Source organism: Balaenoptera ricei, chromosome 1, assembly GCF_028023285.1.
Source record: "Balaenoptera ricei isolate mBalRic1 chromosome 1, mBalRic1.hap2, whole genome shotgun sequence".
In the NCBI taxonomy this organism is placed as follows: Eukaryota; Metazoa; Chordata; class Mammalia; order Artiodactyla; family Balaenopteridae; genus Balaenoptera; species Balaenoptera ricei.
The window spans coordinates 52,520,410-52,540,480 of record NC_082639.1 but is presented as its reverse complement, the minus strand read 5'-3'; the positions used below and the strand labels follow the sequence as shown (position 1 = coordinate 52,540,480).

The following is a 20,071-nucleotide window of genomic DNA, read 5'->3' as shown; positions in this document are numbered from 1 at the left end:
AAATTAAGTATCATTCATTATCTTGTTTTTGAAAATAGCAGAGACTTTAGGCAGAAACATAAGTTTCAAGGAGACAAACTTTCAAGAAGTTCGAAAATATCTCTGATGAGTACTCCAAATAATTATCAAAAAGAGTTAGGCTCTTTTAAATCATCAGGCAAACCTACAACTCTTAAAAAGGCAAAAGGAAGAAAAAGGATTTTTTTCTCCATTATCATGAATAAGATAAATTGTCATGATTAAATACTTTATTATGGTTGAAATTTTAAGTACTGGTAAAAGAAAGTCTTTGAAAGCCCAGTTGTTCAGCTTGAAGTGCGCAATAATTGTAATAATGTATAACAACGTACAAATGCCCTTACTGAAACTTAATCTCTTCCCCACTCCCTAGGACATTCCATAATTTTTAACCCCTTCACCTAATTTTAACTACATAGGTGGCAAAGTATTACCCCCATGATACAGATGGCCAAACTGAGGCCACAAGGTTAAATGATTTATCAAAGCCATAAAGAAAGCCAATATCAGAGAAGGGATTCATTTTAAGAAACCACATGTCTCTACCTTCACAAGGTAAATAGGAAAGTGATTAGAATAGCATAAACTAAGAAAAAACATAGCTTTTAATAGCAAAGCCTTACTTCATAATCTTGCAAAAGCTTTCTTTGGATGAAAGGCCATCGTTCTTCCTCATCTTTAACATTCCTCATAAAGAAGTACTATATAAACTATTATCCTTTGTTACCCTTTGTTCTTCTGAAGCAATGACAATCTGCCAGTGTCAGGGAGGGGATGAATGTCTCTTGTGTACCTTTATGTGCAACTTGAGTACTTTTTATTCATTCAAGCAATATTTGAGCATATTTGAGCATTGTGTATGAGACACAATGAAGATACCAAAAAGCACACATTAGAGATTCTTCCTCTCAGAGGTTTTGCTCTAGAGGAGGGACAAGACATGTACATTAACTAACAAAGCAAGACCATGTCGGTGGAGGGAATGTGCAGGCGTGAAAGTCTCCCGGAGTCTGCGGAGTGTGAGATGATGGCGGCCTGGGTGGAGCTGAGCAGGTTTCGGGTAGAAGGTGGTACCCGAGCTGGTCTTAGGATGGGCAATATGTGGACAGGCAAAGGCAGGAGAACAGCATGAGATTTTCAAACCCTGGATGAAAACGGGTGATTTAATTGTTTGTATGACCTGAGTACATACTCTACTTCCAGGCACTGTGCTATTGACTGCAAATACATGATTTCATCTACTCCTTCGATAATACAATTCTCTTGAGGTTGAGATTAGGATCTTCAATTTATAGATGAGGAGCCCATGGCTCCAAGAAAGAAAGCGATGTGCTAGGTTCTCACAGTTGGTGAAAGTGGTAGAGACAGGATTCAAATACCAGTCCATTCGACCCCCCGAGTTTTTGCACTTACCCACTCCCTTCAAGGCTCTATTTTTCTGCCTCAGCTTTACAATCATCAAACAGAGGTTTCCTTTTTAAAAGGTGGCCACCAAATTTCCAAACATAGATAATTTTTGCAGTGAAAAATGGGGTCATTGTTTTTTCAGTGAGGAGACCTTGCTTTTCTGTAGCTCTGTTAAAACACCGCCCTTGGCCTGGGCACTGAGGTACGTTACAAAGCTACTGCTTACTAACTGGTGTTTGTCTAGTCAAGGTAGTCCCCTGCGAAATTTTAAGGAAGGCAGCAGAAGTTTTGCAATCTAGGTGCTATCCAGAGGTGACTATTCCACGTAACTCTGAACAAGAGTGTAGTAAACAGCCTCTCCAGTGCCCCAGGATCCTGATAAAGGACACACCTTTCTCTTCTTCCTTTTGAAGCTGGATCATCTGTCTGGATTTTCTAATGATTTATCACTTCAGACTGTGGTAACTCCTTACAATAAAAAGAACATGTGCGGTTGAATTCTCCTTTATGTCCAATGTCTCATTTATTCCACACTGGCTCCCTCGGTCAGACTCTCCTCCTTTAAATCCGGCCTCATCTTCCTAAAATATCAACTCTTGCTCCCAGATGTGATGTCATTCCAAGCAACTAGTGCAACTAGCTTTCCAACTAGTTCAGAGAAGAATAACCGGGATTACGATACCTGTAGCAAGTATGTCTTAAATAATAAGCACCTGAATACCAACCTTTAAAAAGGTCTTAGCCCAAGAGTGTCTTATGTTAGTCTATCTCAATTCTGTGATGCTGCTGAAATATTTCATCTCAACTACCCCACTTCCCTTCACCAGACCACTAAGTGGGGCAGGATGCAATAAGAATGGGTACCTGAGTAGATTTCCCAGAAAGAAGAACTGAGGATGCTGGGAACCATCTTGAATTCTGGTGGAAAAAAAAGAATCTTTGGAATTCCATAATTCTTAAATTGAGCATCTTTCTCTTTTCCACATAAACAATTTCATGAGTATGAATATATCAAAACTCACTGTCCTGTAGGCTAAGAAGGTCCCCTCTGGTTCAACCCAGTGTGGGTCATTTTAGCAAATGTGATTGTTTAGCGTGAAGAAAGCATCCAATCATGGCACCCACAGTAACTGCTAGAATCATTTCAGTAATTTCTAGAACTATGGTTTTAAGGCAAGACACACAGAAGGCATTCAGTATTTACTGAATAAATGATAACATATGCACATTGCTTTATGCTCCTCAAAGAGTCTCTACAAATATTGTTTTATTGTAGTTTCTGTATAAGAATATGAGGTTGGGAGAAAAAATTCATTCAGCAGTAGTATTGTTCCCATTTTATTGATGAGGATATTAAAAAATTCAGAAGGTAAGTGGAAAGGGAAAGAGGCAGCTTAACCAACTAACCTGATTGCTGACATTGCTGCTTCCCAATCCTTATCGCCCTGCTGCACCCATGAGTCTTTTCTTTGCTTGGAATGCCCTCCATTCATGTAAGCAACTTTTAAGATTTGACTTCAATGTTATGTACACTTTGAAGTCTCTTTATTTGATATAAAGTGATAAGTAACAGTGCATTCCACATCATCTTCTAAATGCTTATTTTCCTGCACTAGATGATATGCTCTATGAGGACAGAAACCACTGATTTCCCAGTGTCTGTATAGTGACAGGTACTCATTAAATCCTTGTTTAATGGATGAAGGAACCTCCATAGTTCCCTCCTCTGAGGCCCTACAGAACTGTCTGCTTTTAACATTAACTTAGCATTTAGAATGTTAACCTGACCATAATAAAGATGAGAAACGTCACATGCCTTATCTCCCTGAGACCAAAAATCTTCTGACTAAAAGGGCTTTGTATTTCTTACTTCGCACCACAGTTTCAATGCTTAAGGAATGTTGACAACGAGGAAAATATCATACTGCCCCATTTAAAGAGACTCATTCTGGGACCACATAATCCCATTCAGATGCAAGGTTTTCAAATTAGGAAAAAATACATATATAGCTTCTCTGATTGTACCACACACACTCTCACACACAAGTGAAATAATTAGGGATCTTGAGAAAGTTCCGTCAATGATCGCAAGATGTTCAAAGATGGGGCAAGTGAGCATCCATAATGGTGGACAGAGAAACTGCTTCACACAATAGTCAGAATACTTATTTTCTTCAGTGTGATTTCTGCACGTGTGCATTGGCCAGCCCTCTCAACTGCCATATTTCCCTGAGATGCACAGAGTATTCATAAAGGGATTCAGATTTGTGGCACTCACATTGAGATTAACGCAAGAAACATCAGTTTCCCCAGGCGTATGTCAAAGTAGACAAGAGACCATAACTTTCTAGGATGTTTTATGATACCAGCTGGTAGATCACAAACCTACCTAAACGAAAATCTGATGGGAGAAAGCAAACGTGGTTACAATTATTCGTACTCCTACTGTGGGAGTTTCATAAACAAACTAATAAATATTTTCATCTTGCAATAAGATCAAGTTAAGTGATTTGCTGACATTCTCTTGAGGTTTAAAGCTTGTCTTTAATGTGAAATACAAATCATATTTCTTGTGGACACATTTTAATAATAAACTTAAAAGCACATGAGACAAAAATAATGAAAACATTGCAATGAAAACCAGACAAACTATCTACCACTTCAAAAGGAGGGAATGAAGATGGCTCGTCAACACAGTGATTGCAGACAACCTCAATGCAAAATGCCACATATTGAAATCAGGTTTCAAGGAAAGGGAATCAGCAGGGGTGAGAGAATGAAAATAAGCTATTGCTTGAAAAGAGGTAATCGACTACACAAAAATAAACTACCTAACACACGCACACAAATACACACAGATGTGCGTGCATGTGCCCCTCGTACAATTTGTAGGACAGATTTGATTTTGGTTTAATTCAAATTACCTCCCACCTCTTTTCAACATCCCACCAGCAAAGAAACAGGTAAGGATCAGGGTTTGATGCCGAATCTCTTGGGTCCCTACCATTCCAAAGCAGCCCCCGAGGATAAGAAATTAGAACACTTGCTGCCTTTAGGACCACTCTGGGGGAGCCCTCATTGTCTCTCATTTTGCTACTCTGGTCCCAAGGTTATGATCTGAGCACAATCAAGGGTGCCTGTGGAGCAGCTCACCTCTGGGTCCTGTAATGACAGGTCGGTGATGCTGTGTGAATGCCGTTCCCAGGGAGGAGGTCTGCGAAGGGGAGGGGCTGCTGAAACCAGACTTCTCCGACTTCTTCAGTGTGGTTGGAGATGGCATTCCTGGCAGGAAGGATGGATTGACAAGCACACTTAAATCACGGAACAACAGTTTAAGCAACCTAAAAGATTAAACTTAAAAGAATTTAAAAAAGAAATCTACCTGTGAAGGGAAAATTTGTTTTGAATTGGTTTGAATTTGTCATAGGAACAAACAGGTGACAGAACGGTCCCCTGATATCAGCATAGAGTTGATTTCAACTTACTCTCCTAAATCGCAGCCCATTTTGGGGTTACTGATCTTCTCTAATTACGGAGCACCACTTCCCCAGTGCTTCCTGAAGTTGCTGTCTGAGCCAGTGGCCTTTCGGACCCTTTGTAAGGAAGGTTATAGAAGCATATGAGGACCTCATATGCAATCATCTTATCTTGCCAGCTACTTTACTTCAGTGTCAAGGCACTCTCTCCACATTTTATACAATTTAGCTATTTTAACATTTAAAAAACCCTCATCAATGGTAACTCAGTTGCTCATCCAATGAATAATTTATAATAGAAAAAAAAGAAAAGGTAAAAGTTAAAAAATAAAAGTTAAATGGTTAAATAAGGTATAACCAATGCAAATAACACTGTAAAAGAATAATGACAATGGAAAGATATTTAATGACATGAAATAAAGACATGGAAAGCAATTACAAAATAGGATATTATACAATGATGCCATTTTAAAATGTATTTCTATGTACAGAGAAAGAACTGGAAAGAAATATGCATAAACTATAACAGTAGTTCTCTCTGCATGTTGGATTTGAGTGATTTTCACTGCTTCTTTTTGCTTACTTGTTTTTTCTATGATGAACATATTTTATTTTAAGAAAATAAAAGCTTGTTTTTTTAAAAATAGTATTTTTACTATAGTCTAAACTTTTCATAGCATTTCCAGCATAGGAAATGCTTTGGGAAGAAAATAATGGGAAAATGGTCCCTTGTAATTACTGCACCTGTAATGTTCTCAGCAACTACGCTGACACACACAACTAGAGGCATCTATCAGTTTGGTAGGGTGCCAATTAAAACAATGAAAACTTGGATATAAAAATAAAGGAAATGACTCCTAGTCTCCACATCACAGGAAAAATTTGGGCTCTTTTAAATTTGCAGCACAAAATTGGTCTGATTTCATGTTAAAAGAACCAAATCTCATTTTACTTATACATATCTACAAGTATTATGTTCTGCCTATGACTAGAGAATTATTTGGGTGAACTGGAAAAATAAGTAATAAAAATAATAATGATATTAGCATGTAAATGTTATCGAGTACTTGCTAAGTTCCATGTACTATTCTAAGCACTGTATAGGTATAGATCTATTTAGAAATTTAGTTAGTCTAAACATGTCCTTGTTATTTCTAATCACAGATTTCCTTAATGAAATTCTACAAGACAACCTTCAAGTGTGACCACAGATTCGATAAGGAGAGAGAACAGGTCTGCTTTGCCTGCCTCTATTTTCAGGCTATCTAACAAAGAGTCTAGAACATACCAAGTGGCCTGAAAAGATATGTAAACTACCTGTACAGTTCTTGGCTTTATCTGTGGCTTTACTAAGAGATGCCTGGACAGAGCAAAACTTGGGGTTTTGACCCTAAGAAAGAAACAAATTGCAAATCGGCAAGCACATTTGCATAGTCAGACACAAGGACAACATGAAGTGGTGTGTGATTTCACACGAGCTAGACAAATCCAGATCAGATACGTTCTACAGATCAATATGTGTGTGATTTGAATTAGAAACAAGTCACTAAGTGACTTTAGCTATATTTGTTTGCTCGCTGAATCAGTAACCAAAGACATGGCATGCCAATGTCCTAACATCGTTAGGACAAATTGAGATTTTGGATCAACGTCCATTACGAGTAACCTAACCTAAGGTATCATCATGTAATTACATCACAGAAGAGATTTCAAATTAAAAAATGAAAGGAAAGAAATAAAAAGCTCCCAAATGTAAAGAAATCTCCCAATTCATTCAAAACTCTTCTGTGCAAGGCAATTTTTAGGCTTCCAACCAGTCCACTGATTTAAACTCAGTCAAATGCCTGAATTATGTGTCATGGAACAGAAATAGAATAGAAAATGAAAATGTCAAAACTTTTGAGATGGCAGAATTTTTTTCAGATGATGGAATTGATGATGAAATGCAGTATCTGAACTAATCTTATTAAAGAAAGCAAATGGCTGGACTCAAGGAAAAGTCATTTCTTTGAAAAGTTCACGTTTTCCAACCCATGCAATTCTAAATACGTCAGAAATGTTGACATGATTTAAACCCACCACTTAACACTTAACACTTTTAAAAGGGGAAGTGGAAGTTAAATATAGACAATAAGCATCAAAATGCTTATCAAGTTAGTAAATGGATTCAAAATGATCAAAATTTAAATCCTCTTTGAAAGGGTTAAAGAGAGAAGAAATACTGTCTGCATACAAGAAGAACAAGCCAAACTCTGTACAATCTTCTAAATTTATCACGGTCAAGTAATATGAACCCCAAGGCTGTCACGAATCTCAAAATTACTTTGTGTTTTCAATTTTTAAAGACTCATATTGAGCATGTTTCCTTATTATTTACTTATATGTTCTCCATATGCATAATGTATGTTTTGGTTAATTTGCTTTGTATACTTAATTGACCAAATGAAGTTTCAAAATGCTAGTCAACTGCTTTATGTTTAAAGCTAGACAACGTTAATCCTGGCTTTTATTTTTGAAATCAAATTTGGTTTCTGTATGTTACTTTAAAAATAAACTCCTTGTTAAAATTTCTTTTACCAAATAGCTATGCACAACTGTTACACAATTACTGCACAGATTGACTGATTGGCTTTCTCTTAATGAGTCAAAATTTTGATTTCAAACTATTTTTTAGAAGTATCAGATTTTAAAAAAAAATTATAAAGTAATGTGACACGTTTTTCTGGAACAAACAAAATATTACTTCAAAGTTCCTTTCAATATGTAAAAATAAAGAATTATATAGAACTGGAAGCAGAAATTTAGCATAATGTTTTGTTTCAATGGGACATTCCCAGAGACCTTCAAGATGGCGGAAGAGTAAGATGTGGAGATCACCTTCCTCCCCACAAATACATCAGAAATACAGTGGAGTGGAACAACTCCTACAGAACACCTACTGAACGCTGGCAGAAGACCTCAGACTTCCCAAAAGGCAAGAAACTCCCCATGTACCTGGGTAGGGCAAAAGAAAAAAGAAAAAACACAGACAAGGGCTTCCCTGGTGGCACAGTGGTTGAGAATCTGCCTGCCAATGCAGGGGACGCGGGTTCGAGCCCTGGTCTGGGAAGATCCCACATGCCGCGGAGCGACTTGGCCCGTGAGCCACGGTTGCTGAGCCTGCGCGTCTGGAGCCTGTGCTCGGCGGCGAGAGGCCGCGATAGTGAGAGGCCCGCGCACCGCGATGAAGAGTGGCCCCCGCTTGCCGCAACTGGAGAAAGCCCTCGCACAGAAACAAAGACCCAACACAGCCATACATACATACATACATACATACATAAAAAAAGAAAAAAAAAAAAAAACACAGACAAAAGAATAGGGACGGGACCTGCACCAGTGGGAGGGAGCTGTGAAGGAGGAAAAGTTTCCAGACACTAGGAAGCCCCTTCACTGGCGGAGACGGGGGGTGGCAGGGGGTGAAGCTTCAGAGCCACGGAGGAGAGTGCACCAACAGGGGTGCGGAGGGCAAAGCGGAGAGATTCCCACACAGAGGATCGGTGCCGACCAGCACTCACCAGCCTGAGAGTCTCGTCTGCTCCCCCGCCGGGGCAGGTGGGGGCTGGGAGCTGAGGCTCCGGCTTCGGAGGTCAGATCCCAGGGAGAGGACTGGGGTTGGCTGCATGAACACAGCCTGAAGGGGCTAGTGGGCCACAGCTAGCCAGGAGGGTGTCCAGGAAAAAGTCTGGACCCGCCTAAGAGGCAAGAGACCATTGTTTCGGGGTGCGTGAGGAGAGGGGATACAGAGCACCGTCTAAACCAGCTCCAGAGACGAGCACAAGCCGCGGCTATCAGCGCAGCCCCCAAAGACGGGCATGAGACGCTAAGGCTGCTGCTGCAGCCACCAAGAAGCCTGTGTGCGAGCACAGGTCACTATCCACACCTCCCCTCCCAGGAGCCTGTGCAGCCCGCCACTGCCAGTGTCCCATGATCCAGGCACAACTTCCCCAGGAGAATGCACGGCACGCCTCAGGCTGTTTGCAATGTCATGCCGGCCTCTGCTGCTGCAGGCTCGCCCCGCATCCGTACCCCTCCCTCCCCCCTAGGCCTGAGTGAGCCTGAGCTCCCTAATCAGCTGTTCCTTTAACCCCGTCCTTTCTGGGCGAAGAACAGACACCCACAGGTGACCTATATGCAGAGGCGGGTCCAAATCCAAAGCTGAACCTTGGGAGCTGTGCGAACAAAGAAGAGAAAGGGAAATCTCTCCCAGCAGCCTCAGAAGCAGCGGATTAAATCTCCACAATGAACCTGATGAACCCTGCATCTGTGGAATACCTGAATAGACAACCAATCATCCCAAAATTGAGGCGATGGACTTTGGGAGCAACTGTAGACTTGGGGTTTGCTTTCTACATCTAATTTGTTTCTGGTTTTATGTTTATCTTTGTTTAGTATTTAGAGTTTATTATCATTGGCAGATTTGTTTATTGATTTGGTTGCTCTCTTCCTTTTTTGTTTTTATATATAGATATATATATTTTTTCCTTTTTCTCTTTTTGAAAGCATGTATGTATATGCTTCTTTGTGTGATTTTGTCTGTATAGCTTTGCTTTTACCATTTACCGTAGGGTTCTGTCTGTCCGGGTTTTTTGTTTTTTTGTTCTTTAGTATAGTTTTTAGTGCTTGTTATCATTGGTGGATTTGTTTTCTGGTTTGGTTGCTCTCTTCTTTCTTTCTTTCTTTTTTTTTCTTTTTTAAAATTACTTTTAAATTTTTAATAATTATTTTTTATTTTAATAACTTTATTTTATTTTATTTATTTCTTTTTTTCCTCCCTTTTCTTCTGAGCCATGTGGCTGACAGGGTCTTGGTGCTCTGGCCGGATGTCAGGCCTCTGCCTCTGAGGTAGAAGAGCCAAGCTTAGGACATTGATCTACCAAAGACCTCCCGGCTCCATGTAATATCAAATGGTGAAAGCTCTCCCAGAGATCTCCATCTCAACGCTAAGACCCAGCTCCACTCAATGACCAGCAAGCTACAGTGCTGGACGTCCTATGCCAAACAACTAGCAAGACAGGAACAAAACCCACTCATTAGCAGAGAGGCTGCCTAAAATCATAAGAAGGTCACAGACACCCCAAAACACACTACCGGACGCAGTCCTGCCCACCAGAAAGACAAGATCCAGCCTCATCCACCAGGACACAGGCACTAGTCCCCTCCACCAGGAAGCCTGCACAACCCACTGAACCAATCTTACCCACTGGGGGCAGACACTAAAAACAATGGGAACTACGAACCTGCAGCCTGTGAAAAGGAGACCCCAAACACAGTAAGTTAAGAAAAATGAGAAGACAGAGGAACACACAGCAGATGAAGGAGCAAGGTAAAAACCCATCAGACCAAACAAATGAAGAGGAAATAGGCAGTCTACCTGAAAAAGAATTCAGAGCAATGATAGTAAAGATGATCCAAAATCTTGGAAATAGAATGGAGAAAATACAAGAAACGTTTAACAAGGACCTAGAAGTACTAAAAAGGAAAAGAAAAATGATGAACAACACAATAAATGAAATTAAAAATTCTCTGGAAGGAATCAATAGCAGAATAACTGAGGCAGAAGAACGGATAAGTGACCTGGAAGATAAAATACTGGAAATAACTACTGCAGAGCAGAATAAAGAAAAAGGAATGAAAAGAATTGAGGACAGTCTCAGAGACCTCTGAGTCTGGGACAGAGGGGACAATATTAAATGCATCAACATTTGAATTATAGGGGTCCCAGAAGAAGAAGAGAAAAAGAAAGGGACTGAGAAAATATTTGAAGCGATTATAGTTGAAAACATCCCTAATATGGGAAAGGAAATACTTAATCAAGTCCAGGAAGCACAGAGAGTCCCATACAGGATAAATCCAAGGAGAAACACACCAAGACACATATTAATCAAACTATCAAAAATAAAACACAAAGAAAAAATATTAAAAGCAGCAAGGGAAAAACAACAAATAACATAAAAGGGAATCCCCATAAGGTTAACAGCTGATCTTTCAGCACAAACTCTGCAAGCCAGAAGGGAGTGGCAGGACATATTTAAAGTCATGAAAGGGAAGAACCTACAACCAAGATTACTCTACCCAGCAAGGATCTCATTCAGATTCGATGGAGAAATTAAAACCTTTACAGACAAGCAAAAGTTAAGAGAATTCAGCACCACTAAACCAGCTTTACAACAAATGCTAAAGGAACTTCTCTAGGCAGGAAACACAAGAGAAGGAAAAGATCTACAATAACAAACCCAAAACAATTAAGAAAATGGGAATAGGAACATACATATCAATAATTACGTTAAATGTTAATGGATTAAATGCTCCAACCAAAAGACACAGACTAGCTGAATGGATACAAAAACAAGACCCATATATATGCTGCCTACAAGAAACCCACTTCAGATCTAGGGACACATACAGACTGAAGGTGAGGGGATGGAAAAAGATATTCTATGCAAAGAGAAATCAAAAGAAAGCTGGAATAGCAATTCGCATATCAGACAATATAGACGTTAAAATAAAGACTATTACAAGAGACAAAGAAGGACACTACGTAATGATCAAGGGATCAATCCAAGAAGAAGATATAACAATTGTAAATATTTTTGCACCCAACATAGGAGCACCTCAATACATAAGGCAAATACTAACAGCCATAAAAGGGGAAATCGACAGTAACACAATCATAGTACAGGATTTTAACACCCCACTTTCACCAACGGACAGATCATCCAAAATGAAAATAAATAAGGGAACACAAGCTTTAAATGATACATTAAAGAAGATGGACTTAATTGATATTTATAGGAAATTTCATCCAAAAACAACAGAATACACTTTCTTCTCAAGTGCTCTTGGAACATGCTCCAGGATAGATCATACCTTGGGTCACAAATCAAGCCTTGGTAAATTTAAGAAAATTGATATCGTATCAAGTATCTTTTCCGACCGCAATACTATCAGACTAGATATCAATTACAGGAAAATATCTGTAAAGAATACAAACACATGGAGGCTAAACAATACACTACTTAATAACACTACTTAATAATAATAAATAATAAAGAGATCACAGAAGAAATCAAAGAGGAAATCAAAAATACCTAGAAACAAATGACAATGAAAACACGACGACCCAAAACCTATGGGATGCAGCAAAAGCAGTTCTAAGAGGGAACTTTATAGCAATACAATCCTACCTCAAGAAACAAGAAATATCTCAAATAAACAACCTAAACTTATGCCTAAAACCATTAGAGAAAGAAGAACAAAAAAAACCCCATAGTTAGCAGAAGAAAAGAAATCACAAAAATCAGATCAGAAATAAATGAAAAAGAAGGAAACAATAGGAAAGATCAATAAAACTAAAAGCTGGATCTTTGAGAAGATAAACAAAATTGATAAACCACTAGCCAGACTCACCAGGAAAAAAAGGGAGAAGACTCAAATCAATAGAATTAGAAATGAAAAGGGAAAAGTAACAACTGACATGGCAGAAATACAAAGGATCATGAGAGATTACTACAAGCAACTCTATGCCAATAAAATGGACAACCTGGAAGAAATGGACAAATTCTTAGAAAAGCACAACCCTCCGAGACTGAACCAGGAAGAAATAGAAAATATAAACGGACCAATCAAAAGCACTGAAATTGAGACTGTGATTAAAAATCTTCCAACAGGAGAACAGCAGCCCGCTTGCCGTGCATCAGCATGCAGCCCCGCCTCCCATGGGGACCCGGCCTGAGGAGCAGGGGCTGGAGCTTCGAGACTAGGGCAGCCCAAAAGTACCAGTGGATAACTTCTCCATCGGTGAAGGAACCATCCAAAGCTGCTAGACAGAAAAAGAGAACTATAATTTTGGGAAGTGGTCTAAAAGTAAAAGCTACTATTAGAATTGATGTCCAGTGGAGCCCCAGAACAGAAGCAAAATGAATATTCCATTTCACATTGGCAACACCAAAGGAGATGATGCTTTAGAAAAAAGATTTCTCGACAAAGCTCTTGAACTCAATATGATCTCCCTGATAGGGCATAGACATTTTTATCATCCCAAAAGGAAACTCTATACCCATTGAGAAGATACTACTTTGCTCTCTCTACCAGGCCCTGGAGACCACCAATCTGCTTTCTTTCTCTATGGATTTACTTACTCTGGATATTTCAGATAAATGGAATCATACAATGTGTGACCTTTGTGTCTGGCATCTTTCACTTAGCATGATGTTTGTGAGAGTCATCCACACTGTAATATGTATTAGTATTTCATTCCTTAAAAAACTGTTTTTGGCCGTGTAATTGTTTGATATTTAATTGCTCCATTCCTTTTTATGATTGAATTACTATTCCACTGTATGTATGTGCCACAATTTGTTTATTCATTCATCCATTGGTGGACATTTGGGTTGTTTCTATGATTTTTCTGTTGTGAATAGTGCTGCTATAAACATGTGTGTACACAGAAAAAAAAAAAAAAATCTTGCAACAAACAAAAGCTCAGGACCACAGGGCTTCACAGGCAAATTCTATCAAACATTTAGAGAAGAGCTAACACCTATCCTTCTCAAACTCTTCCAAAATATAGCAGAGGGAGGAACACTCGCAAACTCATTCTACGAGACCACCATCACCCTGATACCAAAACCAGACAAAGATGTCACAAAGAAAGAAAACTACAGGCCAATATCACTGATGAACATAGATGCAAAAATTCTCAACAAATACTAGCAAACAGAATCCAAGAGCACATTAAAAGGATCATACACCATGATCAAGTGGGGTTTATCCCAGGAATGCAAGGATTCTTCAATATATGCAAATCAATCAATGTGATAAACCATATTAACAAACTGAAGGACAAAAACCATATGATCATCTCAATAGATGCAGAAAAAGCTTTTGAAAAAATTCAACACCCATTTATGATAAAAACCCTCCAGAAAGTAGGCATAGAGGGAACTTACCTCAACATAATAAAGGCCATATTTGACAAACCCACAGTCAACATCATTCTCAATAGTGAAAAACTGAAACCATTTCCATTAAGGTCAGGAGCGAGACAAGGTTGCCCTCTCTCACCACTATTATTCAACATAATTTTGGAAGTGTTAGCCACAGCAATCAGAGAAGAAAAACAAATAAAAGGAATCCAAATTGGAAAAGAAGAAGTAAAGCTGTCACTGTCTGCAGATGACATGATACTATATATAGAGAATCCTAAAGACTCTACCAGAAAACTACTAGAGCTAATCAATGAATTTGGTAATGTAGCAGGATAGAAAATTAATGCATAGAAATCTCTTGCATTCCTATATACTAATGATGAAAAATGTGAAAGAGAAATTAAGGAAACACTCCCATTTACCACTGCAACAAAAATAATAAAATACCTAGGAATAAACCTACCTAAGGAGACAAAAGACCTGTATGCAGAAAACTATAAGACACTGATGAAAGAAATTAAAGATGATACAAACAGATGGAGAGATATACCATGTTCTTGGATTGGAAGAATCAACACTGTGAAAATGACTATATTACCCATAGCAATCTACACATTCAATGCAATCCCTATCAAATTACCAATGGCATTTTTCACGGAACCAGAACAAAACATTTCATAATTTGTATGGAAACACAAAAGACCCCGAATAGCCAAAGCAATCTTGAGAAAGAAAAACGGAGCTGGTGGAATCAGGCTCCCTGACTTCAGACTATACTACAAAGCCACAGTAATCAAGACAGTATGGTACTGGCACAAAAACAGAAATATAGATCAATGGAACAGGATAGAAAGCCCAGAGATAAACCAACGCACCTATGGTCACCTTATTTTTGATAAAGGAGGCAAGCATATACAATGGAGAAAAGACAGCCTCTTCAATAAGTGGTGCTGGTAAAACTGGACAGCTACATGTAAAAGAATGAACTTAGAACACTCCCTAACACCATACACAAAAATAAACTCAAGATGGATTAAAGACCTAAATGTAAGGCCAGACACTATAAAACTCTTAGAGGAAAACATAGGCAGAACACTCTATGACATAAATCACAGCAAGATCCTTTTTGACCCACCTCCTAGAGAAATGGGAATAAAAACAAAAATAAACAAATGGGACCTAATGAACCTTACAAGCTTTTGCACAGCAAAGGAAAACATAAACAAGATGAAAAGACAACCCTCAGAATGGGAGAAAATATTTGCAAATGAAGCAACTGACAAAGGATTAATCTCCAAAATTTACAAGCAGCTCATGCAGCTCAATATCAAAAAACAAACGACCCAATCTAAAAATGGGCAGAAGACCTAAACAGACATTTCTCCAAAGAAGATATACAGATTGCCAACAAACACATGAAAGGTTGCTCAACATCACTAATTATAAGAGAAATGCAAATCAAAACTACAAAGAGGTATCACCTCACAGCAGTCAGAATGGCCATCATCAAAAAATCTACAAACAATAAATGCTGGAGAGGGTGTGGAGAAAAGGGAACCCTCTTGCACTGCTGGTGGGAATGTAAATTGATACAGCCACTATGAAGAACAGTATGGAGGTTCCTTAAAAAACTAGAAATAGAACTACCATACGACCCAGCAATCCTCCTACTGGGCATATACCGGGAGTAAACCATAATTTAAAAAAAGTCATGTACCACAATGTTCATTGCAGCTCTATTTACAATACCCAGGACATGGAAGCAACCTAAGTGTCCATCGACAGATGAATGGATAAAGAAGATGTGGCACATATATACAATGCAATACTACTCAGCCATAAAAAAAAACGAAACTGAGTTATTTGTAGTGAGGTGGATGGACCCAGAGTCTGTCATACAGAGTGGAGTAAGTCAGAATGAGAAAAACAAACACTGTATGCTAACAGATATATATGGAAACTAAAAAAAAAAAAAAAAAAATGGTTCTGAAGAACCTAGGGGCAGGACAGGAATGAAGACACAGATGTAGAGAATGGACTTGAGGACACGGGGAGGGGGAAGGGTAAGCTGCGACAAAGTGAGAGAGTGGCATGGACATATATACACTACCAAATGTAAAATAGATAGCTAGTGGGAAGCAGCCGCATAGCACAGGGAGATCAGCTCGGTGCTTTGTGACCACCTAGAGGGGTGGGATAGGGAGGGTGGGAGGGAGACACAAGAGGGAGGAGATATGGGGATATATGTGTATGCATAGCTGATTCACTTTGTTATAAAGCAGAAACTAACACACCATGGTAAAGCAATGATACTCCAAGAAAGATGTTAGAAAAAAAAAGGGACATTCTCTCCTACTGATTGCTATAAAAACCCAATGGTGGTAAACAGAATAGGAGATGAATTTCAAGAAGCATTTTGGCTTGCCATTGGCTTTCTAACAACTAGACTTTCTGAATTTCTCTCCGATTAGCCATTTTTCTAAGCTATCTGAGTCATTTCAAATAGTGTTCAATGGACAAAGGCAAATGTACATGAAATTCTAGTCTTTCAGTGATTCTGTTCCCTGGAGGCAGTTGTGAGTGAAAGTACAGGCCAAGTACAGTATTCACAAAGATTCTGTTAGCTTCATCATTGATATTTGTGGTAGTCAGATTTCTAAGAAGATCCCAAAGTTCCTGGCCCCTTGGTTGCATACTTTGTATAATCCCTTCCCCTTGAATGTGGGTGGTACCTGTGAATAAAATGGATGCCATTCTTGTGATTAGGTTGTTATATTGCCAAGGGGAAAGAACTTTTGTGAATGTAATTAAGGTCCCTAACCAGGTGACTTTGAGTTAGTAAAGGATTATTATGCTGGGTGGGCCTGCCTTCATCAGATGAGTCCTTCAAAAGAAGCATTAGGGACTTCCCTGGTGGCACAGTGGTTAAGAATCTGCATGCCAATGCAGGGGACATGGGTTCGAGCCCTGGTCCGGGAAGATCCCACATGCCACGGAGCAACTAAGCCCGTGCACCACAACTACTGAGCCTGTGCTCTAGAGCCTGCGAACCACAACCACTGAAGCCCGCACTCCTAGAGCCCGTGCTCCGCAACAACAGAAGCCACTGCAATGAGAAGCCCACATGCTGCAACAAAGAGTAGCCCCCGGCCGCCACAACTAGAGAAAGCCCGCACACAGCAATGAAGATCCAACAGAGCCAAAAATAAATAAATAAATAAACGTATAAAGAAATAAAATTAAAAAAAAAAAAAGAAGCATTAGAAGTCAGAGAGATTCTCTTGCTGGCTTTGAAGTAGTAAGCTGCCGTGTGATAAAAAGGCCTGTGAGAAGGTCACATGGCAAAGAACTGTAGGGACCTCGAGGGTCTAAGTGGGGCTGTGGCTGACAGCTTTAAGAAAGCTGGGACCTTAGTCTTAAAGCTACAAGGAACAGAATTCTACCAACAATCGCGAGCATGTGCAAGAAAACCCTAAGCTCCAGAAAAGAATGCAACCTGGACAAAATTTTGATTGCAGCCTTGTGAGTCCCTGAGCAAAGGGACCAGTTAAGCTGTGCCCAGACTCCTGACCCATGGAAACCATGAGATAATAAATGTGTGTTGTTTTGTTTTAAGCTAAGTTTGTGGTAATTTGCTATACAGCAATAGCAGACTAACATGATATTCAAATATAAGACTACTGTTGATGCTAGGAATGGGTGTATTAGAGATGCCTACTCTGCACTAATTAATCTCTAGACATCCAGAAGCTTCCATTATTTTTAGCAAGTCTGTCCTAGCAGTGAGGTATTCCATTAGCCTACACTCACCCAGAGAAAACGGTAAGACACCTTCTTAGGAAAGAGGCTAACAAATAGTGATTTCCAATGGTGTAAACACTTTCTATTTCCTCCTGATTCTTTCAAGAAACATCAATAATAAAATGAGATCAAATGATATGAAAAAATTCAAAATAATTCTTGAGGTCTCCTATAACAAATCAAGGGTTTTTTTGGGGGAGGGGGTACTTTTTGCTGTGACCTGATGTAACAAAAAGAATACACAGGGGAAAAAATCATAATCAATTTCAACTCCCCCTCTCACCCAAATCATGAGATTTACGAAACACTTTGATCAAGAACTTTACAGTGACAATTGTGAAGCAAATCCTACAGGAATGGTAAGAAAGTACAATGCTGTTCTTTGCTTGAGAAAGCTTCTAAAAGGGGATATGTTTTAGGAGTCAAAGGACCTACAGTATTAATGGGAAGGGGGGAAGAAGGCAGAGATCACAATAAACTATAATTATTCCAGTGACAATGGAACAACATGCTGGATTTTTAAAGAGGAGGTGACAAGTTAGGGTTAGTATTTATTTTGTTAGAGGACTTAGTCAAAAATCCACTGTCCTGTGAAAATAATCCCTGGTTAATGCTACTCAGGACAGCAGGACCTTATCTTGTCTGTTGTAGGAGTTTGGGTGATGTAATTCCAGTTGTCAGAGAAGATTTAACTGGTATATGTTTCTTTCTTCAAAGTATCAAAGTCAAGAACAGAAAGGTTAGGGGACTTCCCTGGCGGTCCAGTGGTTGAGACTCTGAGCTCCCGCTGCAGGGGGCATGGGTTCGATCCCTGGTCGGGGAACTAAGATCTCACACGCCTCGCGGCATGGCCAAAAAAAAAAAAAAAAGAAAGGTTAGTTTCAATACTGTTCATTTATAGTCACAATCTGTTTGGGAGAAACCAGCAAACTCTGCACTTTCATTTTAAAATCCAATATATAAGCTGGTTAGAGAGGACCACAAAATGCTGTTTAAGTTCGTCTGTTCATGTTTGACTTCAGACATTCTTCTGTTTGCTGTCATGATCGAATTCCCAATGACCTATCTTTACCGCTTTACCAGAACAACTATTACACTAAACCTAAAGGTTATTGGAAGCCTTCATCCACCTAGGAGCCTCAAGAGAGCCAGGATGCAGCTAAAGAGATGGTTATCAAATTCCTACTTACTGATCATTTCCAAAAAACAGACTGAGAATAATAAAAGCCGCAAGTGATGGAGTTCCTACTATGTACCATGTACTTACAAATCCTTACATTTTCATCTCAGAATGGTAGGTATTACTCTCCTACCTACCTATAACTTAATGTCACAGAAAGTAGATATCAAGGATGTCAAGCAACTTGCTCAAGATCATACAACCATTCTTTGCTGTACACCTGTAACTAGCACATCATTGTTAATCAACTATACTCCAATATAAAATAAAAATAAAAAAAAAAAAGATCATACAGCCATTAAGTGATAATTCCAACCCAGGTCTCTCTGGTTCTAAAGCTTGGAAGATATCACACTCCCTCATGTAGTTTCCCTTGTATACTATAAAAAGTGTCCTATTTAAGTCAACAAAATATATTCATAGTTGAAGTTTCTAACATGGTTATCCAAAGAAAAAAATCAAAGAAAGTTTGTATCAGCTGCAAACAAATATGCGAAAAATAAAAACTACTCTGAAGTACAGTACTAAGAATCACCTTGTCTTACATACCAAAGGTTTTTCTTGGCCTTAGTAGGAATCAGTATTTTATTAAATATACTCAATGTATTACCAGTAATTCTAACACAGAACCTCCAAAAGAAAAATATCACACAGACTTAGAAGAAGTCTTCTAATAGATAACGACCCAAAGATGTTAAATTGTAGAAGAGTAAATACATTTAATATGTACAATAGGTCTCTTGCCTATTCAACGAGTGGCTTTCTCTACAGCCTCCTGTGAATGACAGCAGAAAGGATCACAATTTTTCTTTTAAGAATCATTGACATCTTTCAAGCCTAGTCTATATGATAATGCAGAAATACCTCATGTAACCAGAGGTAAAGTCTAACACACAATTATTAAGAATTCAGTAAGTCTTGACATTAAGGGAGGCCTCTGAGTTACTAACATCAGTGTCAAAGTAGGCAACTAAGTTGAGGCATTTTACTCAGAGGAAAGTGCAGTTGTACAGAAACTAAGGGAAGTATTTCAAGGAAACGGCTGTGATGGATTGCGGTGAAGGCTGTTGAGAGGTCAAGTATAATGAGAATAAACGAGCACCAGGAGAGTGAGAGAGTGAGGCACATGGAAGATGGGTTAGAATGGCTTGCAAAAATCAACGGGAAGGGAAGAAGCAGGGACAATGGCTGTAGTCAACTCTCTCATAAAATTAGTCTGTAGA

The 20,071-nt window shown here is 39.0% G+C and overlaps 1 protein-coding gene across 3 annotated transcripts in view; it reads right to left on the bottom strand.

The window, feature by feature from the left end:
- Nucleotides 1–20,071, bottom strand: part of NFIA (nuclear factor I A) — a 373,912-nt gene that overhangs the window by 73,874 nt on the left and 279,967 nt on the right. For all 3 annotated transcript variants that reach the window (XM_059923725.1, XM_059923741.1, XM_059923733.1), the window contains one exon: nucleotides 4,579–4,707. In XM_059923725.1, coding sequence (XP_059779708.1) covers nucleotides 4,579–4,707 — 129 coding nt within the window. The remainder of the gene's footprint in view (nucleotides 1–4,578; nucleotides 4,708–20,071) is intronic.